Raw genomic sequence first — 13,587 nt, 5'->3', positions numbered from 1 at the left:
TTAGTCTCTGAGAGCCCAGAAGACAACATACCCCACAAGTACCATGAGAGGCAAACATACTGGGACTGGAGCCCGAGGGAGAAGAGCCATTGTCAGTCCATATGCTCCCTCTGTTAAGCCACCTGTTTCAGTGTCTCAGTTCCTCTAGCCTAGGAGATTTAACGAATTTCAGAGTTTAAAAAAAAAAAAAAGTGCAAAAACTACATGACAGGGTGTTTTAAGTTGGAAAGAGCAAACTGATTCTATCCACAATACCTCAATGTACACAGCTTAAAGTGAAGGTGATACTCTTTTTCATGCTTTGGTCATTTTCAGCTAAATGGCCTCTTGCTATGAGTACATCTCTAGATTAACCTTAACGGAGAAAAACTTCATAAATACATACCATTTCTATTAGTTTTCATAAACTTTCTGATTTTGCAGAAAACCAGGCAACTGCTATGTGCTATTACATATTTTAGAAGTCTCAAGATGGTGCAACCACGATCATTAACAAGATATATTTAAAATCACTCACTGCCATGTGGTGGGGTGTGGAAATGAAATCTGGGGTCACTAAAAGGGAAAGAAGAGAAGCCAAGTTGTTTTCATGATAGACTGGGGAAATGGCCAGCAGGCTGGCACAGATGGCTATGGGGGGAAGAGGTTACAGAAGACATCGAGACACAACTGGTCTGTGTTGTCTTCATTTTGAGGACTGGTAGTATGTTAAGAAAACAGCATAATTTGGTCAAGGTTATGTATCATGCTGTTTTAATGGCACAGGAAAATATTTCTGCTATTGTCAACGTAAAGGCAAAAAGTACCAATTCATTTACTAGCTCACAGTAGATCTAAATTGGTAGAAATGGGGCTTATGTTTGAATACTGAACTCAATTCCTTTATTTAAGAAAGGAGGGTGCATCATCAGTCTGGTGTCTTCAAGAAATATGGGCACTATGGGAGAAACTAAATTATTTTTTATCTTTTCTAACAATATGGAATGATGAGCCATAAAAGTAAGAAATACAAAGAATTCTAGAGAATACTTAAGCTAAAGTGGAATATATTGCTATCACAGAAAGAAATGGAAAAAATAGCTCTAAATCAAAAATTTTTTAAAAATTATTTCCTTCTGCTTTTCCACATCACTTTGCAACTCACTTTAAGTGTGCTTTCTTCCAGGAAACAGGCCAAATTACTTCCCTCCAAACCCATGTTTCCACAGAATCCTATATACCCCTCTAATATTGCACTGATCATACTCATATCATATGCAATAATCTCTGTATCTATGTCCATACTGGGTGTTCTCTGCAATAGTGATGATAAAGTGCCTGGCAAATAGCAGATACTCGATGAGTTTTGTTTAAAAAAAGAAAAAATGAATGGAATAAGTCACTGTAGGACTCTTGTATGTTATCTCTAGCCCCATAAATACGCCAACATATGTTGTGTTAAATTTGAATAAATACCAGTTCCTCTTTCCTGCCTAAAGCAGGCATCACTCTTGATCCAAAACCTGTGTACTCTGGCCACTTCACTCCAAAAGTCCTACAGCCTTTACACCACGTAATATCCTTTTTATATATACACTCTCTAGAGAAGCCAGCTCAAGCTTGGGATGAAAGAAGATATTCAATTGCACAAATATTTATCTATGTGGAGCATTCATTTATTCATTCAATAAATATTATATAGGAATTCAGCCCCAAGCAAAATAATTATTGCGCCTGGCCTCACTTGGTTTCCTATCTAAAGACAAACACGCAAATATGGAACAGGTGCCTAGCTACAGATCAATTACATACCTTCAACAAGTAGGAGGTGCTTAGGAGAGTACTATCTCGGATTGGAAAGTCGAAGACAACCTATATAAAAGAAGTTGCATGTAAACTAAGATCCTAAGTTTGGATGCAATTAACTAGGTGAATGGGGGATGGGGAGGGTGTGTGTGTGTGTGTGTGTGTGTGTGTGTGTGTGTGTGTGTTCTGGATCAACTGCTGCAAGCAGAGACATCTGTGTAAATGCCCTAAGGTACAAAACCTGTCACATTCAAGGTAAGAGCACTGGTCCACAGTGATGAAAAGTGGGAGAAGCTGGAGCTGAGACTGGAGTGGTGAATTATGCAAAGCCGTACAGGTCATGTTAAGACGTTCAACTTGGTTCTCAGTGTCATGGGAAGCCAGATCAGATTTTTACTTAAAAATAAAATCATCATTGTTGGGGTAGGTAGATAATCCCCATGGTTGCTTTGGGGAGTATGGATTTTAAAGTTAGGACTGATAACCTGACTACAGCATAAGAGTAATGTGAGCTAGAGCAGGGGCTCTGAAGATGGAGAAAAACTAACAGGAGGAATACTCATGAGATAGACTTGATGTGGTTTGGTGATTGAATAGATGGAGAGGAGGTAGAGGAAGTGGCAAGGACAGCACCCTCAGCTCTCCATTGTTGAAAAGTGGGGCAGTTTATTGGTTTTCAATAACAATAAGGGAGGAGATTTTTTTTATACTGGAAGGGGTGGTGGAAAATCAAGGCTCCAGTTTTAAACATGCTTAAACTGAGATACCTGTGATATTGCCATCATAAAGATGTCAAAATAACTGGTGGATAAATTTAGGAGCGAGCTCGGAGGAGTCTTAGTACATAGATGGTACTTAAAGCAACCAGAGTGGATGAGATCACCTCCTGAAAGAGGACAGTGAGAAAAGTCAGGGGATGTTAAATTAAATGGAAAAAACAAACTATTTTTTTTAATTAAAGTTTATTGGAGTGACAATTGTTAGTAAAGTTACATAGATTTCAGGTGTATAATTCTGTATTACATCATCTATAAATCCCATTGTGTGTTCACCACCCAGAGTCAGTTCTCCTTCCATCACCATATATTTGATCCCCTTTACCCTCATCTACCACCCTCCTCCCCACTTACCCTCTGGTAACTACTAAACTATTGTCTATGTCTATGAGTTTTTGTTTCTCATAATAAACTTTTTTCTACTGTAAAGTTTTAGAATATAAAGGTATTTTAATGACCTATAGATTACAGTATCAAACATTTCATGGTTATAATATTAAGTATATGTTTTAAATATAACTATTGCAAAGCAAATTATTCAAGAGTTACAGGCTTGATACTGTATTATTGGTAAGGAATATTGGTAGAAAATAAAGAGCAGTAAATTGCGTCACTATATTTTCATTGGTCTTTATCATACCTATCTCTAAGCTGCTGGATCCATGAGGGGCACCACATATAGTAACTGCATATAGCGTTCTGGTCAGTGAGCCAGTCCATATATCAGGAAACACAATGGCCACAGTAAGACTTAGACTTGCCAAGGGTGCCTAAGTCTTTTTTACCTCCATGTCTTTGTTCCATGCTGTTCTTTGAAGCCTCAGCTTTCCAAGTCTCAACACATGCTATCCTTTATCTTTGGAACATCAGAATGTGTTGAAATACAAATTTCTCCATTGGGATTTTCAAATGAAAGAAAAACTGCAATATAAAGCTATTTCGCAAAACAAATTCTTCACTCTGCTATTCGCTCTTCCAATGTAATCAGTTATGAGTGAAACCAAGAGAGGTGTGACTCAAAAAGGTAAGGAAAATATGGGTTTCGCTGAGTTTAGAAATTATATTAATTCCGAAAGCCTGGAAGAGGACTGGCAATGAAAATAGCAAATTCAAAGGTGGATTTAAATTGCTGTAGGCTAAAATTACTATTCTGACCCCCAAAGTGTTTAAACACCAAAGGTTAAGACTTGTTTCAGCAGGTGGGGGAAGGCTTACGTTTTTATAAATGCATTCTTTGGGAATTAATAACAACTAGGGTAGGCCCTTATCTGCTAAGACTGACTGAGTTTATAATCAGACCTGGAAGGATTAAATAACTCACAAAGTCATCAGAGCCCTTATTAAGATTATTAACTTAATCTCAGTGACCCTATCCTTCAGTGGACTAGCCAAGGGGCAGAGTTTCTGGGTTGACTGCCAAAGACTTCTGAATAGAGGGTCTTTTCAGGTGTAAGGTTTCCCTCCAGTTTTTCATATAACGAAAGTTGGACATAAAACAATTCAAAATCATGTGATTTATCAAAAGGTATTGGTTTGTGTATTGATGGCCATTTTATAAACAGAATGAAAAAGGCAAAGGATGAAAGAACTGACCAAGGTGCATATTAAGCAATCAGTTCTTTTAAGGGTTGCCTTCTGGCAGGATTGGTTATGTTATTGTCGCGCTTACTCATTTTACCCATTACATGTGCACAATAACAGAAACACTTCACATGTTAAGAAAACACAAAAATGTTACTTGAGTCTGAATGTTACCTTTGTTCTTTTCTTATTGAGTCTACTTACAAAGGCCTAATTAACCGAAGCAGGTTTTATCAACCATTTGGTGGGGGTCAAGGATTCCTTTGAAAATCTTACAGATGCTCTAAACACTAGATAATTGCAGATTGTATCATTAATTTCAGGGTGCTCATGCATCCCCTACACCCTCCACTGGCTCCCTAGAACCTCTGCTGTAGAAGGTACAAGACACAAAGAGTCCCTTAAACATACGGGGGAGAAAAAGATTTACTACTTGTGTGTACTTTCCTCCCACACAAACTTACTTGACCCTCTCTGATACTTGTCACAGTAGGTTATTATAACTCTCTTTTTCTCATGAGCCTCCAAAAACTTTACCTCCTTCACTTTTACATCCTATATTTATTAAGCTTTATTGATTCCCCGCCATTAGAAATACCAGGATATAGAAGCAATTTAAAAATACACCTCTTTTAACTCTTCTGATTGACAAACTTGAATAAGCTGGTATAGAAAGTTTAGATTATAAAAAAGCTCACTCATCATAGTTAAATTTGCTGTGAATGAAATTATCAAATTATCCTCCTTAAATAACAGTTTTATCAGACGTTGTAACTACCACATTTCTTTTATGATGTGGATGTGTTCTAGTTTACATCACACACTTTTCAAATGCTGCCAGAACAAAGCACTTAAGAGGTCATTTCTATCTCATTCTAGTTCCAAGAGCCTATAATTCCAAAAAGTCTTATTATAGTCTGTGAAGTGAAAACTTTTGTTTAATCATTACATATTTTAATGGATATTAGGCATTACTTCATTATAAATAGCATTAGAAGATCAGATTAGTTGTTTCATACATTACTATAGAAATATTTTTCTTGCATATGATAACAAATGAAAGTTAAACTCTGATTAATATTTTTCAAAAATTGCAATTTTGAGGCAGTATTAAATAACAGCTTTTCTGCTAAAATTCCAGAATCTAATAGCACTTTGTAAAGTGTACTTTGGGAAGTACTTATTTTATGAAGATAAGTTATTTGTCTTTAAATGCAAATATCTGGAATATACCGATCATTTAAAAATAAATGAGTAGATATATTTTGTAACTTCAGGTATACAAATTGAATTAATCATAATTCATGATTCATGACACACTTATTGATCCATGCGTGGTTCATTTTACTTAGAAAAATAGTTAAATAAATCCTACTATGCCCATTATTCTCGGTGACACTTTTCCCCTTACACAAAAAGTATGGCCTCCCATTTTACAGTAAATGGATATTCTCTTGGTAATCTTGTCTCAGTCACCCAGCCATTTATAAACAAACCATACTCATGCAAATATGAAAGAACATTAGTAGCACGTTTAAAGTTTTCGAGAAACATAATCTAACTATATAGAGGCACACTTGACAGCTTAAATTCTATTCTTTCCAAAAACACAGGGGAGTAAGCAATGGTGAGATAGGTATCAAAATCCAGTAAATCACAAAATCCAGGACCTTCGAAGCTGCTATTCAACTCCTGGTTATAGTTAACTCCTTAGGAAAAACAGTTCATCCATCTACCCATCCTGTATCTGTCACATTCCTGTTACGAAAAGGAGTAAGTAGGTAGGAATAAAACCAGGGACACTGGTTTTATTTTATTTTAGAAAGGCCACAGGATATAGAATTCTATAACATCCCTGGAGCACTTGCCCCAGAGGTATGTCAGGGAGCTCATGGCATGAACCCAGGGTTGAGAGTGGACATTTCTCCCAGCTTCCAATTGGTCACCTGCAGTCCAACTAACATTTAGGTCCACAGATATGAACTGCTATTGGCTTAGCTATCTAAATGCTCTAAATTTCAGCAGGGATAGCAAGTGAATTAAAGCTATGTGGTTTGTAAATAATATTTCTTTACTGAACAGGAACAAAAATAAACAAAGTACAAGAACAAATAATACTGGCAAATGTTTATTTTACTTTTAAATTATTTCCTAAATTGTAACGATATAGAAACATACTTGAGAAAAAGAGTACATTAAATAGAAATTGAAGTCTCACTCTCATAAGTAAATTAATTTTAAATCTTCATTTCTGTGACGACATAGAACCTTAATGTGGACAGCTTAACAGGCATTATTATCAACTCAAGTTTTCAGAGACGTGTACTACGTTACTGAGGCATTTTACAGTCTTGGTTCAGTAGGTCACTGAGGCTGATTTGACATGTTAGTAATGATTACCATTTCCTTGACACCCTCTACCCTACATGAAACGGCACTCAGAATCACTCATTCATTTCAGGCCCAAGTAAACTGGCCTTTATACTCACAGACATCATGAACATGTATTTAAGACTACTGCCTAGTCCTGATGACATAGACAGTCATAAAAGAAAAAGAACTTAGGCACAGAATCTGATATGTCTTGGACATATGGATCATGCTTACAAAAAAGGCCAATTAAACAGACATCTTCAAACAGAATCTTCAAAGCAAACAGAAGCTGTTTTCTTAAGCTTATGATGTACTTTACTACAGCACACAGCTTTCATAGTTTTAGAATTTTCCAGGTAAACACTCCAAAGCACACTTTTTACCAATAGTAGATGGAAATATTATATCCATTTCCTAGTTAAAGCAATTTGGACAAAAGGAAATTTTAAGACATATTACACTATGCCAAGTGAATGAATGATAATACTGCAGCTAACCTAGTTAGACAGAACATTGAAAGAGAATCAAGTTCAATATTTATATACTTTGGGGGAAGAGTTTTGTTTCAGAAAAATATTTGGTAGTTTCTGTTCAGTCACATTAAGAATATTGAAAAATCACCACTAAAACAAATTGGACTCAAATTTAACACAATGGCATGTGTTTTCCAACCTGTAATCAACACCAAGAAATAGCTCCCTTTGGTTATTAAAATCCTGGAAAGAAATTATAATTACCCCATAGGGGAATATGGCCTTCAAAACATGAGTACTTTATATATAACACTAGATTTCTAATTCCACTTTTCCTATTGATTTTCAAATTCCTTGAAGAACAACAAAAAGCAGATAAATAAATGCTTTCGTGGATGGAAGATTTCAATCAGGTTTGTTTAAATTATTTGTGTTCTGAGAAAAGCAATATAGTTTTTCATACAATATGTCCAAACATAAAGTATGCTGTAATAATCTATATCAAATTTCATTAATGTAAATGAAGTTTTATTAAGTGAGGTAGGTTCCAGGTATATAGAACATAAAAAATATTTTTTTAACTTCAAAAGTGTACCACTTGGCCCACTAATTCCACTCCTCCAAAACGCAACTCCAATACCACTCCAGAGATATGAAGACATGTCCACACAAAGATTTGTACAAGAATATAGCAGTTCCATTTACAATACCTAAAACTGGAAGCAACCCAAATATCCATCAACAGAAAAAGTGATAAACCAAACACAATGGTAATTTATACAATGAAAATACTACTCAGCAGTAAAAAGGAATAAACTATTGAACAGGCAACATCAATGAAACCTATGGAAATTAGAATGAGCTAAAGAAGCTAGACACAAAAAGAGTACGTGCCATATGATTTCATCTTATGAAGTTCTAGAAAATTCAAAATTAATCTATGATGATAACAATCAGAAAAGTAGTTGTCTCTGGATAAGAGGCAGAAATTGCCTGGGAAGGAAGCACGAGGGAACTTTCTAGGGTGATGTAAATGTTTTTTATCTTGACGGGGTGATGGTTACACAGTTATATCCATTTGTCAAAATAGTACAGTTAAGATATGTACATTTAAATGTATGTACATTTTACCTTAAAAAAAAAAAAAAAAGAAGCCCGCATTGTGAAAATGGGTGGAGGTTTGAGTGAAATAATTACAGCAGAATTTGATCGTTGTTAAAGCTGGGTGATGGGTATTGGCTTTTTAAAAATAATTCTATTTACTTTCTATATATTTGACATTTTCCAAAATAAAAAGTTTAAATTATGTATCAGTGAAATATGCAATCAAAAAATTTTATGCTATGAAAATACACCTCTCAAAAGCTTTCTCTATATGCAGAAGATACTAAAATCCAGGGAGATCCCCTGTGTCTGTGCTTCACACAGAAAATTTGAAATGGAGCTCATTATTTTCTCCAGCTCCCCTCACCCCCCCCCAGCATACCTCCCATCTAATGGCCCATCTGAGTGAATATGATATGCTTGTCTCAGCTACCACCAGCCCCCAAATTAATTCTTCCCTGGCCACTCAAATATTTATTTCTAACAAACTTTGGTACAGATGGAGAAATCAGAGCTGCTGCATACACTGGAGAAAATAATTGACTTGATAGATCTCATTAGTCTTTATTCTCACTACCCTCTGAAGATGGTGTTTTGTAATTTAATGAGAAAATGTAAATAAACCGTTTTTAAATCCTGATTTTTTAAATCTCATATTCAACTTTTTCTTAACCTCAGGGTTTTTCTTTTATTTCTCAGCAATACAAAGAGACATAAATTTTCAGAATAATAAAATAAAAAGAATAGTAACCAATATCAATGTCTCTACTATGAACTGATATGCTCAGCATGTACCAGTTCCAAGTGTGTCTTATTAGTTTTCAAGATTTTGCCTGAGAAAAGCCATATAGTTTTTCACACAATATGTCCAAAGAATCAGAAGCACTATACCCAGGCAAAGAAAGAATGAACTCAGGCTCAATCACACCTGTTTAAAGATACGTTAATACCCTCTTAGGTGATAAGAGGATGATAAGTACATTTGAATAAAGAATCTTCCTGACAGAACCTAATAATTGGATTCTGGTATTGGTATCAATCAATTCTCTATAGTCAACATAAGATAAACAATGAAATTAGCTAATACTAAAGATCTAAAATTTATATGCTTTATAACCTCTACTTACAAATATTTCTACCTAACATTTCTATATTTTGTATATACCCCCTACCAGATTCCAATGAAGAATTTCACAAGATGTTATATAACAAATACTCAGAAAGTGAAAGTGATCCTTGATGCCCGCATTTAGTTCTTTCTTTCTTTCTTTCTCTCTCTCTCTCTCTCTCTCTCTCTCTCTCTCTCTCTCTTTCTTTCTTTCTTTCTTTCTTTCTTTCTTTCTTTCATTCAACAAACCTATGCATGCCTATGCATACCAGGTACTTTTCTAGGTACTAGAAACATGATAATTTAATATAATAGTGAACAAAACAAAATTTATGCCCTCATAGAGCTTATACTCCAGTAAGGGGAGACAGGCTTATAAGAAGGGCTGAGAATACTAAGTGCCATGGAGGAGAATCACTAAGAAAGGGTATACAGATGGCTAATTTCATATAGCTGGTCAGGAAAGGGCTACCCTGGTAGTGAGCAAACCTGAAGGATGTGAAATACCAGAATTCCAGGCAGAGAAAATGGCAAAGGTCAGAGCTGTGGGAGATGGCACGGGGAGGGGCAGACAGGGGATCTGGGCCTTTCCAGGCCATTTCCAGGATCTGGGCATCTCCTGTGAGAGAGATGGGAAGCAATGGGAGAACTGTGAGCAAGAAGGTCCTATTTAATGTTTTTAAAAAGATTGCTAGTTGTGTAAGGAGAATAGACAGCAGAGGAAGAAAGGTTAAAGCAGGAAGACCAGTTCAATCTAGAGATCACAATGCACTCAGAGAAATACGTTAACTTCATTTGTTTATAGCTTGTGCTTCATTATATGACTTGATATTCCAATAATTAAAACAGCAATTACTTGCTTGTTCTCTTGTTTACCATGGGCTTGGGGAGCTAGAGTTTTTAAGGGAAAGCAAGAGTCATCACATGTTACTTTTCAGGCTCTAGGCTGAACTATTGGATAGTGGTTCCCTTTTCTCAATCAGTCGAATAGGTAAATAAGACAAAAACTGCTAGTTTCCCAAACAATCACCGTTTTCAAAAACATTACCTCACAAATATCAGGAAACAAATATTTTATTGTGCACACTGTATACAAAAGATTTCATATTATTGTTGTTATTCATAACCCTCATCACAATGTATCTATATTACAGTAGTCAAAGCCATTTAACTAATGTTCCTGAAAGATAAATCGAAATAAAAATATACTGCAAACTATAAAATCCATCAGTACTCTCTGACTTCTGTTTTGTATTTAATTTATGGAATCCCTGTCATATTGAAGACAGGCTCTCAATTACTCTCCTATCTTTAACTTCTTTAAGTTTAGCAATAGCAGCCTCGCCCAAACCATGCTGTTAGCACTAGGTAGGAAAACCACCACACACTCACTGCATACCTTTCAGGACTTGTAGCCACACTTGAGTGTTATTAATTGCTTGAAGAGGGTGTCAGAAACACATGCTTTCCTGCACACTTTGGTGATTTCATTCTTTGCTCAGAGCACTCTGACAAATTAAATCATCCTGGCTGTGTTTGAATCACAGCTGGGATGCCTGAGTATTGCTCTCCGATGATGAGCAAGCAGTACAAAATAAGATGCTGATTCCACTCTTTAAAATCTCATTTTCAGCATCTTGTATAATGTTACTAGGCAGGATTTTAAAACAAAAATAAATGTTATAATATAATTCACTCTGTTTTTGCAGGAATGTAAGCCCTTTGCCAACAAATCAATGTTTTTTTGGTTTTTTTTTTCTTTCCAAATAGCAGGTGGCATCTACAGTAGGGAAGGGAACTGGGGTTGGGTGGGGGTGGGGAGAGGCTATTAAAATGGATAATCCAGCTTTTTGCTTACCCGTGGGATTTTAAAGGGGGTAGAATGAGGCAGGAACTGAGGGGCCCTTACAGCTCCATATACTATAGTGTATTTCCTCACACCCTCAGTGAAGTGTCAAGAAACAAGTAAGGAGATTCCCCTTTCTGGGGGCCGGCTTTGCTGTACTAAGATCACCACGGACTTTATCTTGTCTGTCCCCTCTCCTTTCCCCTTTCTTCAGTTACAAACTCCTATTTTCATTTTGTTTTGTTACATCTTATTATACAGACATTCAAGGCATTCTTGCAAACTGCATTAAAACCTTCCCAAGATAATAAGAGGTAGAAACAAATAATAAACCATTTCTTTCTCCATGTCTAAATTTAAATATTGCAGGCAGGCGGGGTGAAATGATGAAAAGGAGTGTGTGGGTGTCTATTGCAAGATTTTTCAGTCTCTAGGAGAGAAAAGGATAAAGAACCGAATACTGAAGGGATTTGAGAACCGAGTGTGTGTGTGTGTGCAGTCAGGGCAGAGGGAAGAATTCAGGCAGGGGGGGGGAGAAGAAAAGGATCAATCGAGGCAGTCACTCCCCGCCACCCCTTCCGTACCCTCCCCACCCCATTGCAGTGTTTTGTGCTTCCCAGAAGGCTCTTCACCCACGGGGCAGATTCCTGAAACCAAAGCAGAGCCCGAGTACTGGACAGGGAGATTGGAGAGACTGGGGAGCTGGAGATGGGTAGGGATAGGCGATGGGAAACAATCCGGCTAGGGAAGGGACAAGGAAGCCAGCGATGCTAAATGAGATCCCCAGCCGACACCGACAGGCAGGGAGGGCCAGGCTGCTGGACCTACCTGGAACGGCGACGGTGGAGGATGCCCCGGGCACCTCTGGCCTCTCCTCCTCAGCCTCCTCTCGCTGCCGTTGCTGCTGCTGCTGTTGCTGCTGGATGAGGCTGAGATCGGAGCGGCTGAGCTCGGCTCTGGCGGCCGCGGGGACCAGCCGCGCCTTCAGCAGCACCGCGGCCAGGCCAAGGAGCAGGGTGCAAGGGACGCGCCGGCTGAGCCTCGCCATGGCCGAGAGCCAGAGGGCCGCGGCGGCATATTGCGGGGCCCCGGGCGGCGGCGGGCGCCAGGGCTGCGGGCTCCGGCAGCGCCCGCTCGCTCCTTCTAGTGTTGTCTGCCTCGCACAACCTCCCCAGCAGGAGGAGGAGATCGGGAGGCGGAGGGGAAGCAGGAGGTGGGGGAGGAAGACGTGAGCATCCTCGCGCACGTGATGCGCGGGGCGGGGCGGGGCGATCCGGGAGCCCTGGGCCGCCGCTCTGCGGTCACCTGCGGCCCCGCTGCTCCGGCGGGATGCGCTCCGAGCTGTGCGGGGTGGTGGCTGGCCTCCCATGATGAACGAGAAAGGAGAGCCTTTCTGGGGGCTGGTAGACCTTCGTATCCTCCAGCCCCTACTGACGCCCCGGGAAATTTTGCAGAAAGTGGAATACAATTACCCCCACCTAATCCTAAAGTAGAAGCGAAGGTGATACATTGATTACCTCCTACAGCACTTAACGCAGCACCAGAGGATCAAAAAGCCAGGGACTCTTAACCACGCAGGCTTCGCCGCATCACGGCCATCACTGATTAGCTAGAAATTAAACTGCAGCTCTCCAGGCTTTTACTAAACTTCCTTTTTTTTTATGCTCGTGGGAATTTCTTTCTGTATTATAAAATATTGTAAATTACATTTTGTCTAATTGTAGCCCACACTTAATTGTTCAAAAAATATTATACTAAATGAGTACCAGGAGTTTACTCTGTGCTAGCATTTAGTCAGGTGTTTGGAAGAAGAAAGATACAGCCCGTGTATCCTAGGAGCTCACTGCCTGTTAGGACAGAGGAACATGAAAGCAAATTATAATCCAGTGTGGTGGTTGCCACTGGAGAAACACTGCAAAGTGCAGAGGTTGCAATGAATTGGAAGAAATTAACTATGTGGCATATGGAAGGAGGTTATGCAATCCTGGGGGAGGTGGGGTTTATAGAAGAATAAGAGTTCCACACAGAGATGGGAGTAACCAGGTGGACTGAAAAGAGCCGTGTGTGTGTGTGTGTGTGTGTGTGTGTGTGTGTGTGTGTGTGTCTGTCTGTCTGTCTACGTGTGCACAAAGCCCAGAGGTGTTTAACAGGACAGTGTGCTTCATGTGAAGAATGATTGTGACAGAGCCAACAGTGTTTTATATTGAAAAGTGGAGATCAGGCCATTAAAAACATAATAGCAAACACTATAGTGGTACCTCAGTTTTCGAACGTCTCTGTTGACGAACATTTAGGTTTACGGACGCTGTAAATTTTATGGATCTATGGTATCATTAGATAGTAAAATTCACGCTAAATTTGCTGTTTTAGGGGTTGACTTTAAAGGTCTGAAACTGATTAATCCATTTTTGCATTACTTTCTATGGGGAAACCACGCCTCGGTTTTCAAACATTTCAGAACTTGGTCTTCTGGAACAGATTATGTTCAAAAACCGAGGTACCACTGTACTTACTATGTGCCAGGCACTGTTCAAGTGATTT

General features: G+C 38.6%; 1 protein-coding gene across 1 annotated transcript in view; it reads right to left on the bottom strand.

Annotated features, from left to right (window-relative positions):
* The window catches only part of FAM171B (family with sequence similarity 171 member B), a 66,830-nt gene extending 54,558 nt beyond the window's left edge, over positions 1-12,272 (bottom strand). The window contains exon 1 of the mRNA XM_019754501.3: positions 11,875-12,272. Coding sequence (XP_019610060.3) covers positions 11,875-12,094 — 220 coding nt within the window. The 5' untranslated portion in view covers positions 12,095-12,272. The remainder of the gene's footprint in view (positions 1-11,874) is intronic.
* Positions 12,273-13,587: the final 1,315 nt, after the last annotated feature.

This window comes from Rhinolophus sinicus, chromosome 17, assembly GCF_057876585.1.
Source record: "Rhinolophus sinicus isolate RSI-liver-muscle chromosome 17, RSI-T2T, whole genome shotgun sequence".
Lineage (NCBI taxonomy): Eukaryota > Metazoa > Chordata > Mammalia > Chiroptera > Rhinolophidae > Rhinolophus > Rhinolophus sinicus.
Note: the sequence above shows the minus strand (reverse complement) of the source record. Positions and strands in the feature narration are given on the sequence as shown.